Below are 14802 nucleotides of genomic sequence, written 5' to 3'. Positions count from 1 at the left end.
TCTCTTTATTATTTACATTATTGCATTCGTTATTTTTTATCGTTGATTAGCTGTAATCACGCACATATCGGTTCTCATCCCGACAAGGTCGATCGGATCACTCTAGTTGATGCAAATTTCTGTATCAACAACTGATATCCTAACACCTTTGGTAAAGCGATTTCCTTCTGACAATTTATCAGAAAAAGTGAATTTTCAATCTTGACAAATTCAATGATGTCTGAGGAAGACCTTCTTTTAGGAAGGATGCATTTTTTATGGCTAATCTACAACAGTTCAATGAACAATTTTTCTGTGTAGAAACTTGGCAATTGTAAATTTATAAAATGGAGTGTACTATTTGGTAACAAACATTAATTTGTTATATTAGTTCAAATATATATACAAGAGGCCAAAAGGTAAAATTAATCGCTCAAAATTTGGATGTTTTTCAAAATGGGTAAATATGTATTATATTTAGAAACTCAATTATAAACTAACTCATACAAATTGATGTATTATAATATGGTTAAATGATTTAAAATTATTAAAATGGATGATGTGGTAAGCATATAAGGTTGCGGCATCAGTTCATATGAAAAGTTTTTATATATTGCATTTCTTTTTTGGAAATAGAGGAAAACTAAATTTAGTGAAAGATTCCGATGGCATTTTAATAAAAACATTTGGTTTTTTTAATACATATGATTTATTTATTTATTTTTGTTTAAAAACAATACTAATTGTCAATATACAAGCCCTCAAAATCTTAGGTCCAAATGACTCAGCCTTAGTTACAAACTGTTGTCAAAGGTTATTCTAAATACACGCCAGTAGTTTTTAAGTACCCCCACATTAAAAAGAATTAATCCTGCTGACCAATTTTTATTATGAGTGAACTTAAGAAGAGGTGGGGTGTATATAGAAGCTAGTCCTCATCACGTTTTTTACAGATATTCATTGCAACAAAACTAATAATTTAGTCTTCTTTTATAACGTGTAAAGATTCAAAAAAATGTGGCGGCCTTCTTTTGAACTTTCTGACATGCATAAAACCGTGTAACGTGTCAAAATCGAACGCCCATTTCGTAAATTTTTCCACAGTACAAAGCTTGTTTATTATGCAGAACATGTTAAGAGCCAGCACACTGCATATCTTTTGTTTATTCTAGATTTCTTTCGGTCAAACAAGTTTTCGTGCCGCCTAGCCTGGCTTTAATCCCCGGCTAGTCGGCTACCACCTGAGGCAGCATCTTCGAAGGCCCAAACCTTAGCTTTAAAATACTATATACTTATATATTGGGTTCTCTTAATTTTAAATACATAAAAAATATTCTAATAAATTAATTAATAACAACCTGCTTTCACATTCACGCGTTTATCGATACTTTGCAATTAAATATTTATATTGAGAAACAAAAAATCACATGTATTGATATATAAAAATGAGATCCTTAATTAAAAATATAAAAAGACAAATTAATTAACTTTATAACCTTAGTAAACTTTGATTTAATAACTAAATTACCGGATTCTGCTCCCTCGCTGACCTTATGGTAAACTGAACTAACCTAATTTTTGTGTCCCTGGATAGGCAAAGCTGATTTATAGTAGTTAAAGTGAAAGCTTCTTACTCTCTCAATTCCTTTGATTTAGTACTGATAAAGTGTTTATGTGGATAAATAAAATAGAACAAAAAATAGTTAGTGATAAATTTGCTTTAATCCTCATAAAAAAGTATTAACTTAGGCTTAGAATAAAAGTATAATATTATAAACCAGGTAGTAATTTTTTTTATTCTTTCTCTATTTTTAGTGCGTTGACTAGTCTTATAAATAGAGTTCTCCCTTTCAGAGTCACTTCAGAAGTTGTCCATCATCTGATAAATATGTCTAAAAGTTCTTCCACAGCTCTCCTCCTCCTCCTCACCAGCTTTATCCTCCAGCTCGCTGCCACCGCCATCGCCATCGGTGTGAACTATGGCACGTTGGGAAACAACCTTCCGCCGCCTGCTGAAGTGGCTAACTTTCTAGCGACAAAAACATATATTGATCGCATTAAAATCTTTGATACAAACCCTGAAATTCTTCGTGGCTTTGCCAACACTAACATTTCTGTGACGGTAACCGCTGGCAACGGTGATATTCCTGCTCTTACTAAGCTCGATACTGCTCGCCAATGGGTTGCTGCAAACATAGCTCCTTATTATCCACAAACAAAGATTATTCGTGTTGCTGTTGGTAATGAAATCCTACAAAGTGCTGTTAAGGAATGGATTTATAATCTTCTTCTTGCTATGAAAACTCTTAACCAGGCTTTGGTCGATGCTGGGTTTAAAGATATCAAGGTTAGTTATCAATAACTAGTTAACTTTATATAGCTGAAAACGAGTTTCTAATATTTGATAGTTGATTTTACATTATGCCAAATTGCCAATTCATATTTAAATTTTTTTGCAGGTTTCAACACCGCATACTCTAGGCTTTCTCCAGACGTCAGAGCCACCAAGTGAAGGGCGGTTCAGAGTTGGCTATGACAAACAAATAATAGCCCCAATGCTTCAATTCTTACGCGAAACCAAGTCAGTTTTTATGATTAACCCATATCCTTATTTCGGCTACTCGCCAAAGATGGAAAACTACGCGGTATTTAAAGCCAACCAAGGATTGTATGACAAGAACACTCACATCACATACTTTAACATGTTTGATGCCCAAATGGACGCTGTATATTCCGCCATGAAAAGGCTTGGTTACGGTGATGTGCCCATTGTGGTGGCTGAGACCGGTTGGCCCTCGGCTGGAGACCCGGATCAGCCGGCTTGTACTATGGAAAATGCACGTTCATTTAATTGGGGCTTAGTTAGGCATGTTAAGACCAGGAGAGGAACACCTTTGATGCCCAACCGCCGATTCGAAGCTTATATTTTCGGCTTGTTTAATGAGAATCTTAAGCCCGGACCAACTGCTGAGAGGAATTTTGGGTTGTTTTATCCAGATTTTACCCCAGTTTATGATGCTGGAATTATGAAGGTACGAATTTGATCATTATTTGTCATTTTTTCTTTACCTTTAACATTTTATTATTGAATTTAATTTATATATATATATTTTTTATTTAGGTTACATTAACACCACCAACACAAAAACCATCTCCAATAGCTGGCAAGAAATATTGTGTAGCAAAAGCAGAAGCTGATGATAAAGCGTTGCAAGCAAACATAGAGTATGTGTGCAGCAAGGGCATAGATTGCAAGCCCATTCAAGCTGGTGGAGCTTGTTTTGATCCCAACACTGTCCGTTCTCACGCAGCCTTCATCATGAATTCTTACTACAATTTTCATGGCCGCCAAGATTTCAACTGCGATTTTGGTGGCACCGGTGTCATTACCACTCAAAATCCAAGTAAGACTGCTATATCATTCTTTTAATTGGCATTTTTATTAAACTAAGTTGATAATTAAAATATTTATTGATTTGTTCTATTTTTATATGTTTTCTGAGTACAGGCTATGGCAACTGTTTCTACTAGAGAGATCCTGTTGGCAGATGGGGAGATGGGCGGCTTTATTAACAGTGGATTACGTTTAGAGAAGTGTTATTTATGCGCAGCATGATGTTTATTAATTGGTTTTCTTTAGTAAAGACGTGTGTAGTTCAGCTTTGACTTCAATTACTTTAACAATTAACTGTACTAATCATTTATTAAATAAAAGAATTAGCGTTGTTCATGGTGATTATGTTCTTTTACAATTGCCAGCTGCTAAAATAGTTTTCTATACTCGTTTGAAATTTTGAATACATATTCCGGCCGTTCTTATAACAACTAAACAAAGATTCCAGGAAGAAATTGAACTAAATTCTAATTCATTAATTTATCTAACATCTTAATACTTTATATTAAATGATATTAAATGATACTAATTAATAAGGTATTATATTTAAGGCCATGTTTACTTCTCTTTTAAACAATGAGAATCACCCGTTCCCTTGTTTACTTGGGTAAGATTTTTAAGAGACGGTGATCTTCTTGGTACCCCATTTCTTTAAACTTGGAAATGGGCAATCGTCCCAAATTCAAGAGGCAAGGAAAGGGTAGAAATTCCTCCTTGCTCCTGTTTGAAATTTAAATTCCTATTTTTACCTGTGTAGTAATTTATTTACATCCCGTTTGGTTCACTATTTTGAAAGTTTTTAGAATAGACTTTTAGAAAAAGTTGAGTTAAGTAGTATTCTGAAAAGTGTTTTGTACATTTTATAATAGCATTTTCTGAAAATATTTAGATTATTTTTAACCCCTTAGTTTTGTTAATTTAACTAAACATCCCTAACAAAAAAAAGTTTAGAAATTAACAAAAACACCCCCATCTATCCACCCACATTTGCCTGATTTCGGCCACCACTGCTAGAAGGTGGTCAGAAATGACGTAATGGCACACTACTGGTTGGATCTGGCTGGTAGTGCACCGATCTAGTTTTTTTCGGCCAGATCCATTGTGGATTTGGTCGGAAAGGGCCACGACCAGATCTGGCCAGATCTTTTAGTCGTCGTTGATAGTCATATCTTGGTCGTCATTGATAGTCATATCTTGGCCGTCGTTGACAAACATATCTTGATCGTCGTTGATGGCCAAATGATAGTCAAGATATGGCCATCGTCAACGGCCAAAAGATCTGGCCAGATCCACCGGAAAAGGCCAGATCGAAAAGGCCAGATCAGCGTACTACAAGCCATATCTAGCCAGTAGTGTGCTATTACAATAGATTTCACCCACCTTCTGATGGTGGTGGCCAGAATCTGGCAAATATAGATGGATGGGTGGGTGGATGGGTTGGTGGGTGGGTGGGGGTGTTTTTGTCAATTTATAAACTTTTATTGTTGGGGGTGTGTAGTTAAATTAACAAATCTAAAGGGTTAAAAGTAATCTAAATATTAGAATAATATTGTATTTTGAAGAGAATTTTGAATATTGAAACAAAAATGTATTTGGATAGGAGAGTAGAATATGGTACAGAAAAAAAGTGAACCAAAGGAGCCCAAATTTTGATCGTTTTATATTATAATATTTATTAATTAAAATATTCAAAAATTTATTTATTGTTTTGTCCCTGTTATTACATTGCCATCGTTGTCAGCACGGTTAGTCAGTCACCAACTTCGTTATCATTTTGAAGAATTGCTATATTTGTTGCAAAGTTTTGAAACTCGGATCGCCCCTTGACATTCTCGGGTTGCCCATTTCGACTGGTTGGATCGGTCGGTCAGATCGGTGAGTCAGCATGTCCAGTAGGTTTGAAATCCTGCAAACACCAGTGCAAAATTACGTATCAGTCTCTACAAGTTTGAAATCCAGCAAAGACACCTTTATGATTTGGGCAAGAAACCGTGAAGCAGCCAAGTGGCGATGTTGGTGACCGGCGGCCAATCAGAATTTTGGATGATTGGGGTTCGATGTGGAGATGAAGATGTTGATGGTGGTGTTAGGTGGGATGCACGGGAAGCTGCAAGAATCAGGGAGGAAGACATTAAGTTTTTGTGAACTAAACAAGAGGTGGCGATGATGATCAGTAGCTAATCAGAGTTTGGGATGATGGGGGCTTTTGATGTGGAGATGAAGGTGATGTTGATGATGGTGTCAAGTGGGATGGTTGGCATCAGAAGTTGCTAGAATCAGGAAAGAAGTTGCCGAAATTAGGGATTTGGTGACTCGGGTTAGCTACCGAACTGGTCAAACCAGCGATTCGTTACTGTTTCGTTGATCTAAAGCCGGTCCAATCCGAGCCATAAGCTAATATCGGGTGTTGAGTGTTTTCAAACCAAAGAGGGGGCTAGTTCCCCGTCGGACCAGTCGAATTGGCTGGTCCAATTCGATCTGGGTTCCAGAACACTGATCTCTGTCATAGTTGAGCATATGTTGATATCACTGACACGTGAAAAGTTGGCCAATAATTTGTGAATTTGGGAAGATTTTGACCATTATTGATAATTGGCTACTGGACATGCGACGGTCGGCAGACACGGTCGTTGTGCATGACATCATGCCACAAGTGTGAAGAGTAGTTGTCGTTCGACGATGTTGACTAGTTGAACATTTTTTAATTTTTAATTTAAATAAAAGATTATAATATTGTCTTTATTAATTAAAATAAATTAATGTTATGATAAACAAATTAACTTAATAATATGACATCTATAATTTGTAATGAATAGTTTAGTTTCATATGTTAACTTATTGGGTAATTTTTGTGTAATTAATTTTTTATGGATTCCATTTTTTTGATAAAACATACAAATAAATTCATTTAAACTTAACCATATTTTTGTAAAAGAAAAAAAATTCATTCCAATCCATCAATGTTCCTTGCTATATGTATTTAGGGTGTGTTTGGTTCATGAAATGTTGTAATATTACTAGGAATGATATGTCAGTGGAAAGATAGATTACTTTGAAGATTACTATAAATGTTAGGAAATGTGTTTGGTTAGTTAGAATAAATTGATGGGTATGTTATATTAATATATTTGGTTGAGAGGAATAAATTGTCCGGTATGCTATATAATTTACTAAATTGCCCTTATTTTTAATTATTAATATAATATTATTTATTATTATTATTATTTTTTGAATAATTGTTTTAACTTGCTACATTTGAGATATTGCTAATCTGGCAATTGTGGTCAGAATGGTGCATGACTGGCCAGATCTGATTGGCCGTGAGCCAATCTAGCTAAAATTGGCCATTGTTAACAGCTAGAGTTTTGGTCATTGACGGCCAGAGAATTTGGCCGTAGTTTTGGTCAAAAATAGCCATAATAGTTCTAGTTGTTTCCGGCCAGATCTATGATGATCTGGTAGTTTATGGAAACGGCCAGATAGGTGCGAGGCTGACCAGATCTGACCGGTCGTGCACTGTTCCGACGTTGGTGTCCGACAGCCAACGGTGGTGGCCAATTGTCGACCATTGGCGGGGTAATTTTTTTAAAGCCAAGGGGTATTTATATCCTAAAAAATTTGTATATAAAGATAAAATAGTCCATTAGTATTTTTGTAAATTGTTTTTAAAACAAGAGCATTATTGTCCAAAAATTTTAATAGTGAGGGATAAATTTGTAACAAAAATAAGATTACCAAGTAATCTTAAGAAAATGAAGGTAATCAGATTATCTCCTATACAACCAACAATAATGACTATTGATTTTAGAAGATTACCAAAATCTTATATTACTTGTCAACCAAACGTGATAATCAAGTAATATAAGATGAGATTACCTCAGTAATGAAGGATTACCCCCAACCAAGTAAGGGTGTTAAAAAAATGCAAAAACCGAACCGAACCGAAAAAACGGTTCGAAAAATTCAAAAAACCGGATTTTTGGTTTGGGAAAAAATATAAAATGGTTAATCGAAACCGGTTTTTTGAACCAGTTTTTTGAACCAGTTTTATATATGTATATATTAAATAAAAATAAAAATATATATTATATATTAAATAAAAATAATAATTTTATTTCGGACTTTTATTTGTATCAATTTTTAATGTATTGTTAGTAGTGGTCAATAGATACGTATGAATGTTTAATTTTTATTTGAATATATATTGTTTATATTTACAATTTAATTTAGGAAAAAAATAAAAAAATAAGTTTTATAAAAAAAAAAAGAGAAAACAGGTTAACCAGTTAGGTTAAAAAAAGCTGATTAACTGCTTTTGAACACCCCTACAACCAAGGACACCCTTAATGTAATTTTATTCCATTCCTTTGTACATTTTTGTTCCCTCATGATCCAACAAGTAGACACACCACCCGGCACCAGCTAAGATAATAACTAATTAAATCACTAAATAACATAACTTCAATCTTGACTCTCTTGATTGGATTTATGGGATTAATTCATTCCACATTAAAATTGGATTTTATATAATATATGAGAGGGTTCGTTAAAATTAAACATTAATATTCGATTTTTTTTTTTTTTTAAGTTTAATCACTTTGATATTTTAGTTAAAATAATTAAAAGGAAATGTTTATAAGATTATCATACAATTCGATTTAAAATTCGATACACAAAAAGTTGTGATGTTAAATATTAAACAGAAAATGCCTAATTCTAATGTCTCTTGATTGGCATAGCTGATTTATAGTGGTTAAGTATAACTCTATTAATTCCTTTGATCTATTACTGATAAATAAATGAGAACACAAACAAAGTTAGGGATAAGTTTACTTTTATTTTTATTAAACTGTATTAAGTTTGGCTTGCAATAACAGTATCATCTAATAAGCCAGCTAGTAATTTTTTATTTTCTCTGTTTTACGAGATTGATTTGTTTTATAAATAGTGTTCTCCCTTACAGACTACAGTTACAGGGTCACTTCAGAAGTTTCCCATCATCTAATAAAAATGTCTTCGAGTTCTTCCACGGCTCTCCTAATCTTCATAAGCTTCATCCTCCAGATTTCGGCCACCACCACCGCCATCGGTGTGAACTATGGTACGTTGGGAAACAACCTTCCGCCACCAGCTCAAGTGGCTGACTTTCTAGCAACAAAAACACATATTGATCGCATTAAAATCTTTGATACAAACCCTGAAATTCTTCGTGCCTTTGCCAACACTAACATTTCTGTGACTGTGACCGCGGGCAACGGTGATATTCCTGCTCTTACTAAGCTCTATGCTGCTCGCCAGTGGGTTACTGCAAACATAGCTCCCTATTATCCACAAACAAAGATTATTCGTGTTGTTGTTGGTAATGAAATCCTGCAAAGTGCCGTTAAGGATTGGATTTATAATCTTGTTCCAGCCATGAAAACTCTTAACCAGGCTTTGGTCGATGCTGGGTTCAAAGATATTAAGGTTCGATAAAATGCTCCATGTTATGATAAGTAAACCTAGAATGCAGATCAACAATTAATCTAACTTCATATAATTAAATTCGAGTCAAAATATTATTAGGTAGTTTTTTTTTTTTAATTACATTATGTCATTTCATAATTAAAACTTTTCGCAGGTTTCAACACCGCACACTCTAGGCTTTCTCGAGGCGTCTGAGACACCAAGTGAAGGAAAGTTCAGAGTTGGCTACGATAAACAAATAATAGCGCCAATGCTTCAATTCTTACGTGAAACCAAGTCAGATTTTATGATTAACCCATACCCTTATTTCAGTTACTCACCAATAATGGAAAATTACGTGGTATTCAAAGCCAACCAAGGAGTGTATGACAAGAACACTCGCATCACATACTTTAACATGTTTGATGCCCAAATGGACGCTGTCTATTCCGCCATGAAAAAGCTTGGTTATGGTGACGTGCCCGTTGTGGTGGCTGAGACTGGTTGGCCCTCGGCTGGAGACCCGGATCAGCCAGCTTGCACTTTGGAAAATGCACGCTCATTTAATTGGCACTTAGTTAGGCAAGTTAAGGCCAGGAGAGGAACACCTTTGATGCCCAACCGCCGATTCGAGACTTATATTTTTGCCCTCTTTAATGAGAATCTCAAGCCGGGTCCTACAGCTGAGAGGAATTTTGGGTTGTTTAATCCAGATTTCACCCCAGTTTATGATGCTGGTATTGTGAAGGTGTGCATATTAACATTTTTGGTCAAATTGTTTTGACCTTAAACTGATTATTATCAGGCCAAATTTCATATGTCGTAATAATATTTTCTAGAATCATCTTAACATAAAATCTATTATCGAATTCAATTTGATATGTACAATCGTTGATTTTTTTTTTTTTTTTTTCTAATGTTCATGTTTTTTATTTAGGCTACAAAAACGCCATCAACACCGATAGCAGGCAAGAAATATTGTGTAGCAAAAGCAGAAGCTGATGATAAAGCCTTGCAATCAAACATAGATTATGTGTGCAGCAAGGGCGTAGACTGCAAGCCCATTCAAGTTGGTGGAGCTTGTTTCGATCCCAACACTGTGCGATCTCACGCAGCCTTTGCAATGAACTCTTACTACAATGTTTTTGGACGCAATGATTTTGACTGCGGTTTTGCTGGAACGGGTATCATTACCTCTCAAAATCCAAGTAAGATTGTTATAGCATTCTCTTAATTAATATTTTTAATTAAATTAAGTTGATAATTAAACTATTTCTAATTTCTAATGGTTATTGATTTTTTTTCTATTTTTAATATGTTTTTGAGTACAGGCTATGGCAACTGTGTCTACTAAAGAGGATCGTATTTCGTAGATCATGATATGGTCGGCTTCATTAACTGTAGATTATGATGTTTGTTAATATATTTTCATATGTAATGATGTGTGTAGCTCAGATTTGACCTTAATTACTTCAACGAATAAGTGTACTCGTCATTTATTAAATAAAAGAATTAACATTGTGCATGATAATGGAAGTTTATGATTTTTGCAACAGCTGCTAAAGTCGTTTGTTTTATTGTTTAACCACTGAACAAGGATTCAGAAAGAAAATGAGTTGATTATTTTGATCTAAAGGTACGTAATCAATTTATTATTAATTATTAAATCACTCAATAACAATAACTTCAATCGTGGTTCTCTCCATTCCAATATTAACATTGGATTGTATATTATATTCATGAAAGGATACGTTACGTTAAATTTCAATATTAATGTTAGACCTTTTAAGTTGGATGATTTTGATATTTGATTCAAATAATTTAGGAAATGTTTATAAGAATATCGTACAATTCAATCTATGATTCTATGACCAAAAAATATTTGATCTTAAATATTAAAATCACTTATAGATTAATCAAAATTACATGTGAAGAGATATCACACTATCTCGGTTAACTGGAGTTAAATAAATTAGCAACAATATTTTTCTGCTTCTGACATCTTTGTGACTTCAAACCTCTACCATTCTCTTCTCCTATTATCACTTACTAAAGTCTCTCAAACCTTACTCTCGTTGATCTTACCAATTGCCGGCAATCGAGTGATTTGTGAAACGTAAAGTTGCTCTTCCCAAGTCAGATTTCGATTAATCTTAACTATCAAAATCTAATTTACCACTGTCAAAAGACTCATCGACATCCCCTCTTAAAAAACGCTAACAACTTGAACCGAGTTTGTTCTCTGTTGGCCACCGAATCAAAAAAGATATTTTGAATAGTAAATGGAATATAAACATTGAGTGAAAAAGTGGTATTTTAAAACGTTGTGAGTGGGCAAGTGTCTTTAAGACAAAGCTTGGGTGGGAAAAAGTCAGTTTGCTAAAATACCACATGGTACCACTCATCCACCCTTACCATGTCGAGTTGTCAACAATATCAATGTCTCCTTCTACCTTGGGCAAGTTTTTAATCTTCTTCTAAACTCACCGTAGTCGATTCGTTTAATTTAGTCCTAAGCCCATTTCTTTGATTCAATTAATTTATATTCAATCTAAAATATATGTATTACAACTAGAGAACTCAAATGTTTTATCTTTCACCTAAACATAACCAAACTTGTATAATTTTGTTTTTCTTTTTTTTTTTTTTTTTGAGAAAAAAAAATTGTCTGTAGAACGCTTTCGTAGCACATAGGATTAACTATATGCATTTTCATATATTAAAATACAGTAATTCAAATCATGAAAAGATTTAAATTCTTTAAATAAAAAAAAAATTAATGTAATGGTCTCGCCATCTACCTGCCTGCTTAACTGGGATGACATGGATTTTATTTATTTTTTCTCTATGCTATGGGCTCGGCTTTCGGTTCTGGATGGGGTGGTACAATTACTGCATGGTTGTTGTGTGTTTGGCTATGTTTCTCAGCCCTCTATTAGGTGGTTGGATCCATTTTGTCTGCTTCAAAGGGATTTGGTTACTGTCCTGCTCTTTGTTTTTTTTGCTGTTATGTGAGAATTGGTGGGTGGTCTTTGGGGGTTGGCCAGCTTGGCCTTGCACTGGTTAATTAGGAAGGTTTATTATTGTGGAAGAAGTTGTTTTTTCCGTGGTGTGTTAGTTCGAAGGATTTCAGCGAAGGGGAACGCGGACTACTCTTTTGTGGTGTTGGCTTCCTCGCCTTCTTTGCTGGTTTTGAAGACTAATGGATCAGTTGTTATTGTGTGCTGGAGAGGGATTATCAGTTGGTTAAATATTGGAAAGATTTGGGCTGGAGTCTGACATGGGGTGGTATGTTAAGGCGGCTGGTTTGTTTTCCGGGCTGGACAAGGATGATTATTGGGCTTGGGAAGACTGGGTTACTTTGCTTGGGCCTCTAGAAGGGTGTCTGCATCTGGTCTTTGTGGTGGGGGGCCTGCTATCCATTTCTCCGTGGGCTGTGGTGTGCCTTTCTCCTTTTTCGGGTTGTTGCTGTCGGCCTCTTTTTTAGCGGGCAGGCCTTTGTGTCTTTATTTGGGCCTGTATTCTTCTTAGTGTAGCTGGGCTACGCCCACTCTTTTTTGGGCTTCTGCCTTTGTTTTTTGGTTGTATAGCCTTTCCATTTACACAAGCCTGGGTCTGTCTGGGCCAAGTGTATAGATTGCTTTTTGTGAGGTTTTGTTTTGGTGTTTACCCCTTGGGCCTGTCCAAGGGTTTGCAAGTTTAAGGGTTAATACCTTATTTTTGTATCATTCTTTTCTTCTTCTAATATATTTACCGAGGTTACCTTAAAAAAAAAATTGTATAAATATATAATTTCCAAAAAAAAAATAATAAAAAATTATAAAAAATAAGAAAGATTCGATAATAAAAAGTTATAAAAATTTGAAAAAATAAATAAAATCTGAAAAACATTGTGCTGGAATGGAATAAAATTTATAATTTTTAGATGAAAATGTCCTTAGTATTAAGTTAAGTTATATATATATATATATATATTTGTTTTGTTAGGCAAAAAAATTTCTTGAAAATATATTAGGCAAACTAACCTAATAATTCAAAATATTTCGTAAAATATTTAAATTGAAATAGCATATTCTATATATGACTAATTTTTTTTATTTAATAAAATATATTATTTTATTTATAAAATTAAAAAAAAAAATTATAAACTTCAAAACCAGTCAATGGCTCAATGCTGATCAAATCGCTTGACAGCGACATTCTTTCACTTTTTGGGTGTCACTGCTGGCTAGTGAAGAGTCTACGGCCACAGATCTGGCAATATGGGTGGACATCAGCCACCAAAGACCGACATATTAACATAAAGTGCGATGGCCGTATGTTTTGTCACTACACTTGACGTCAATACATTGGTCTCTAACGACCGATGTCCATCCAAATTAGGCGTGTGCAATTTTTTTTAGGGCAGATTCAAAACCAACGACTACCTGAGGTGTCGGTTCTGGTTCCAAAATTTGATGGAACCAACACTATGTAGGTCAGTGTATGATTCCACCACTTTAGGAACTGAACCTGGAATCGGAATTGAGGTCTAGGTACCTGAGGTGGAACCGAGAGGTATCCGGGGTGTATTTAGAATTTTTGTAAATAGTTGGGGGTTAGTTTATTTTCACAAGGTATATTGATCATTTTTGTGAACAAAAGGGGTGTATTGGTAATTTTTTATGAATTGTGTCGGGTAGCCAAAATTGAAACCTTAACCACAGGTTTTGGTTTCGGTTCCAAGCATTTAGGAACTGGGTTCTGACTTCAGTTCCTAAATCCTAGGAACTGTCGGGTTCGATTCCAAGGCTTAGGTTAGGTACTCGGACTCACTCACCCCTAGTCAAGATCATTAGATCGAGGTCATAGACTCTTCACTCGCCAGTGGTGACATTGGAAAAGAAAAAGAACTTTGCCATCCGACAACTTTGATCGGCGATGACCAGTTGTGAAGTTTATAAATTTAAAAAAAAAAAATTAAGAAAAAGAATATATTTTATATTATAGTTTTTTTAGTTTTATAATTTTTTTCAATTCTTCATAATTTATTTTTTTTATTGTAACTGACTTTATTTTTATTGTTTCTAAAATTTATTAAGCCTAAAATCAATATAAACCAAACTAGGGGTGAAAAATACAATTACAAAAGTTTGGGTGAGAAAATGCTATTCAGCCTCGTTAAAAATTATAAAGGCAAATAGTAAAGGGTACTAGCTTTGCCCCTGGTGGCTGGTAGATTACATATTCCATTGATGATGGTTGACGACGGGTGGGACATTGTATTTTTCCAAGTTTATGGGTGGGAATGAAATTACAGAAAACCTTGGGTGGGAAATGTTATTATTCTAATGTTTATTATAAGACATTGAGACATGAGTGATGACTCATTATAATTTCTTCAAACTTCTTTAAATTTCTTTGAACTCGATATCTTTAATATGATAATCATGCTTTATTTATAGTTGAAGCCAAAACTTTGATCCTAATTACCTGGTCAAAACTATAATTAACTATCTCATTTGCGGAATTTGAAAACAACAAATCACCACTCTTTGACCCAGAAATATATCTTGACATTCTCATTATAAGTAGTGTACATATATTGCTTGCATTTCAAAACAGCCTGATCTCAATAAGCAGTATCATCAATAACAACATCAAGAATAAGAATAATGGCCATGGCAAGCACCACCAATGTCTTCCTTGTCAGCATCTTGGTCCTCAACTTGTTGACCGTCACCACTTCTCAGCAGGCAGAAAAGAAATTTTGTGTGCCAAAACCATACGCCAATGATCAAGCCTTGCAAGCCAATATCGACTATGCTTGCGGTAGCCCAGGTGTGGATTGCAAGCCAATTCAAGCTGGTGGAGATTGCTTTGAACCCAATAATTTGAAATCTCACGCAGCTTTCGCCATGCTGCTTACTACAACGCAATGGCCGCGCTGAACAATCCGCGATTCTATCAAAGTGAACCCTAACCGTTGAACCAAGTAAGATTCT

At 34.7% G+C, this 14802-nt stretch overlaps 2 protein-coding genes across 2 annotated transcripts; both read left to right on the top strand.

The window, feature by feature from the left end:
- The first annotated feature begins 1855 nt into the window (after positions 1 to 1855).
- LOC116117724 (glucan endo-1,3-beta-glucosidase-like) lies at positions 1856 to 3709 on the top strand. Its single transcript, XM_031403738.1, has 4 exons — positions 1856 to 2326; positions 2439 to 3011; positions 3101 to 3383; positions 3488 to 3709. Exons 1-4 carry the CDS (start codon positions 1868 to 1870, stop codon positions 3508 to 3510), a joined length of 1338 nt encoding a protein of 445 aa, XP_031259598.1. The 5' UTR covers positions 1856 to 1867; the 3' UTR covers positions 3511 to 3709.
- A 4674-nt stretch (positions 3710 to 8383) lies between these two features.
- On the top strand, positions 8384 to 14748 carry LOC116117708 (glucan endo-1,3-beta-glucosidase-like). Its single transcript, XM_031403717.1, has 4 exons — positions 8384 to 8839; positions 8994 to 9566; positions 9756 to 10026; positions 14441 to 14748. The coding sequence occupies exons 1-4, from the start codon at positions 8384 to 8386 to the stop codon at positions 14746 to 14748; spliced, it is 1608 nt and encodes a 535-aa protein (XP_031259577.1).
- Positions 14749 to 14802: the final 54 nt, after the last annotated feature.

The sequence above is a fragment of the Pistacia vera genome, unplaced genomic scaffold (assembly GCF_008641045.1).
Source record: "Pistacia vera cultivar Batoury unplaced genomic scaffold, PisVer_v2 Contig820, whole genome shotgun sequence".
Taxonomy (NCBI): Eukaryota; Viridiplantae; Streptophyta; class Magnoliopsida; order Sapindales; family Anacardiaceae; genus Pistacia; species Pistacia vera.
The sequence above is the reverse complement of the archived record's forward strand: the minus strand, read 5'-3'. Positions and strand labels throughout refer to the sequence as shown.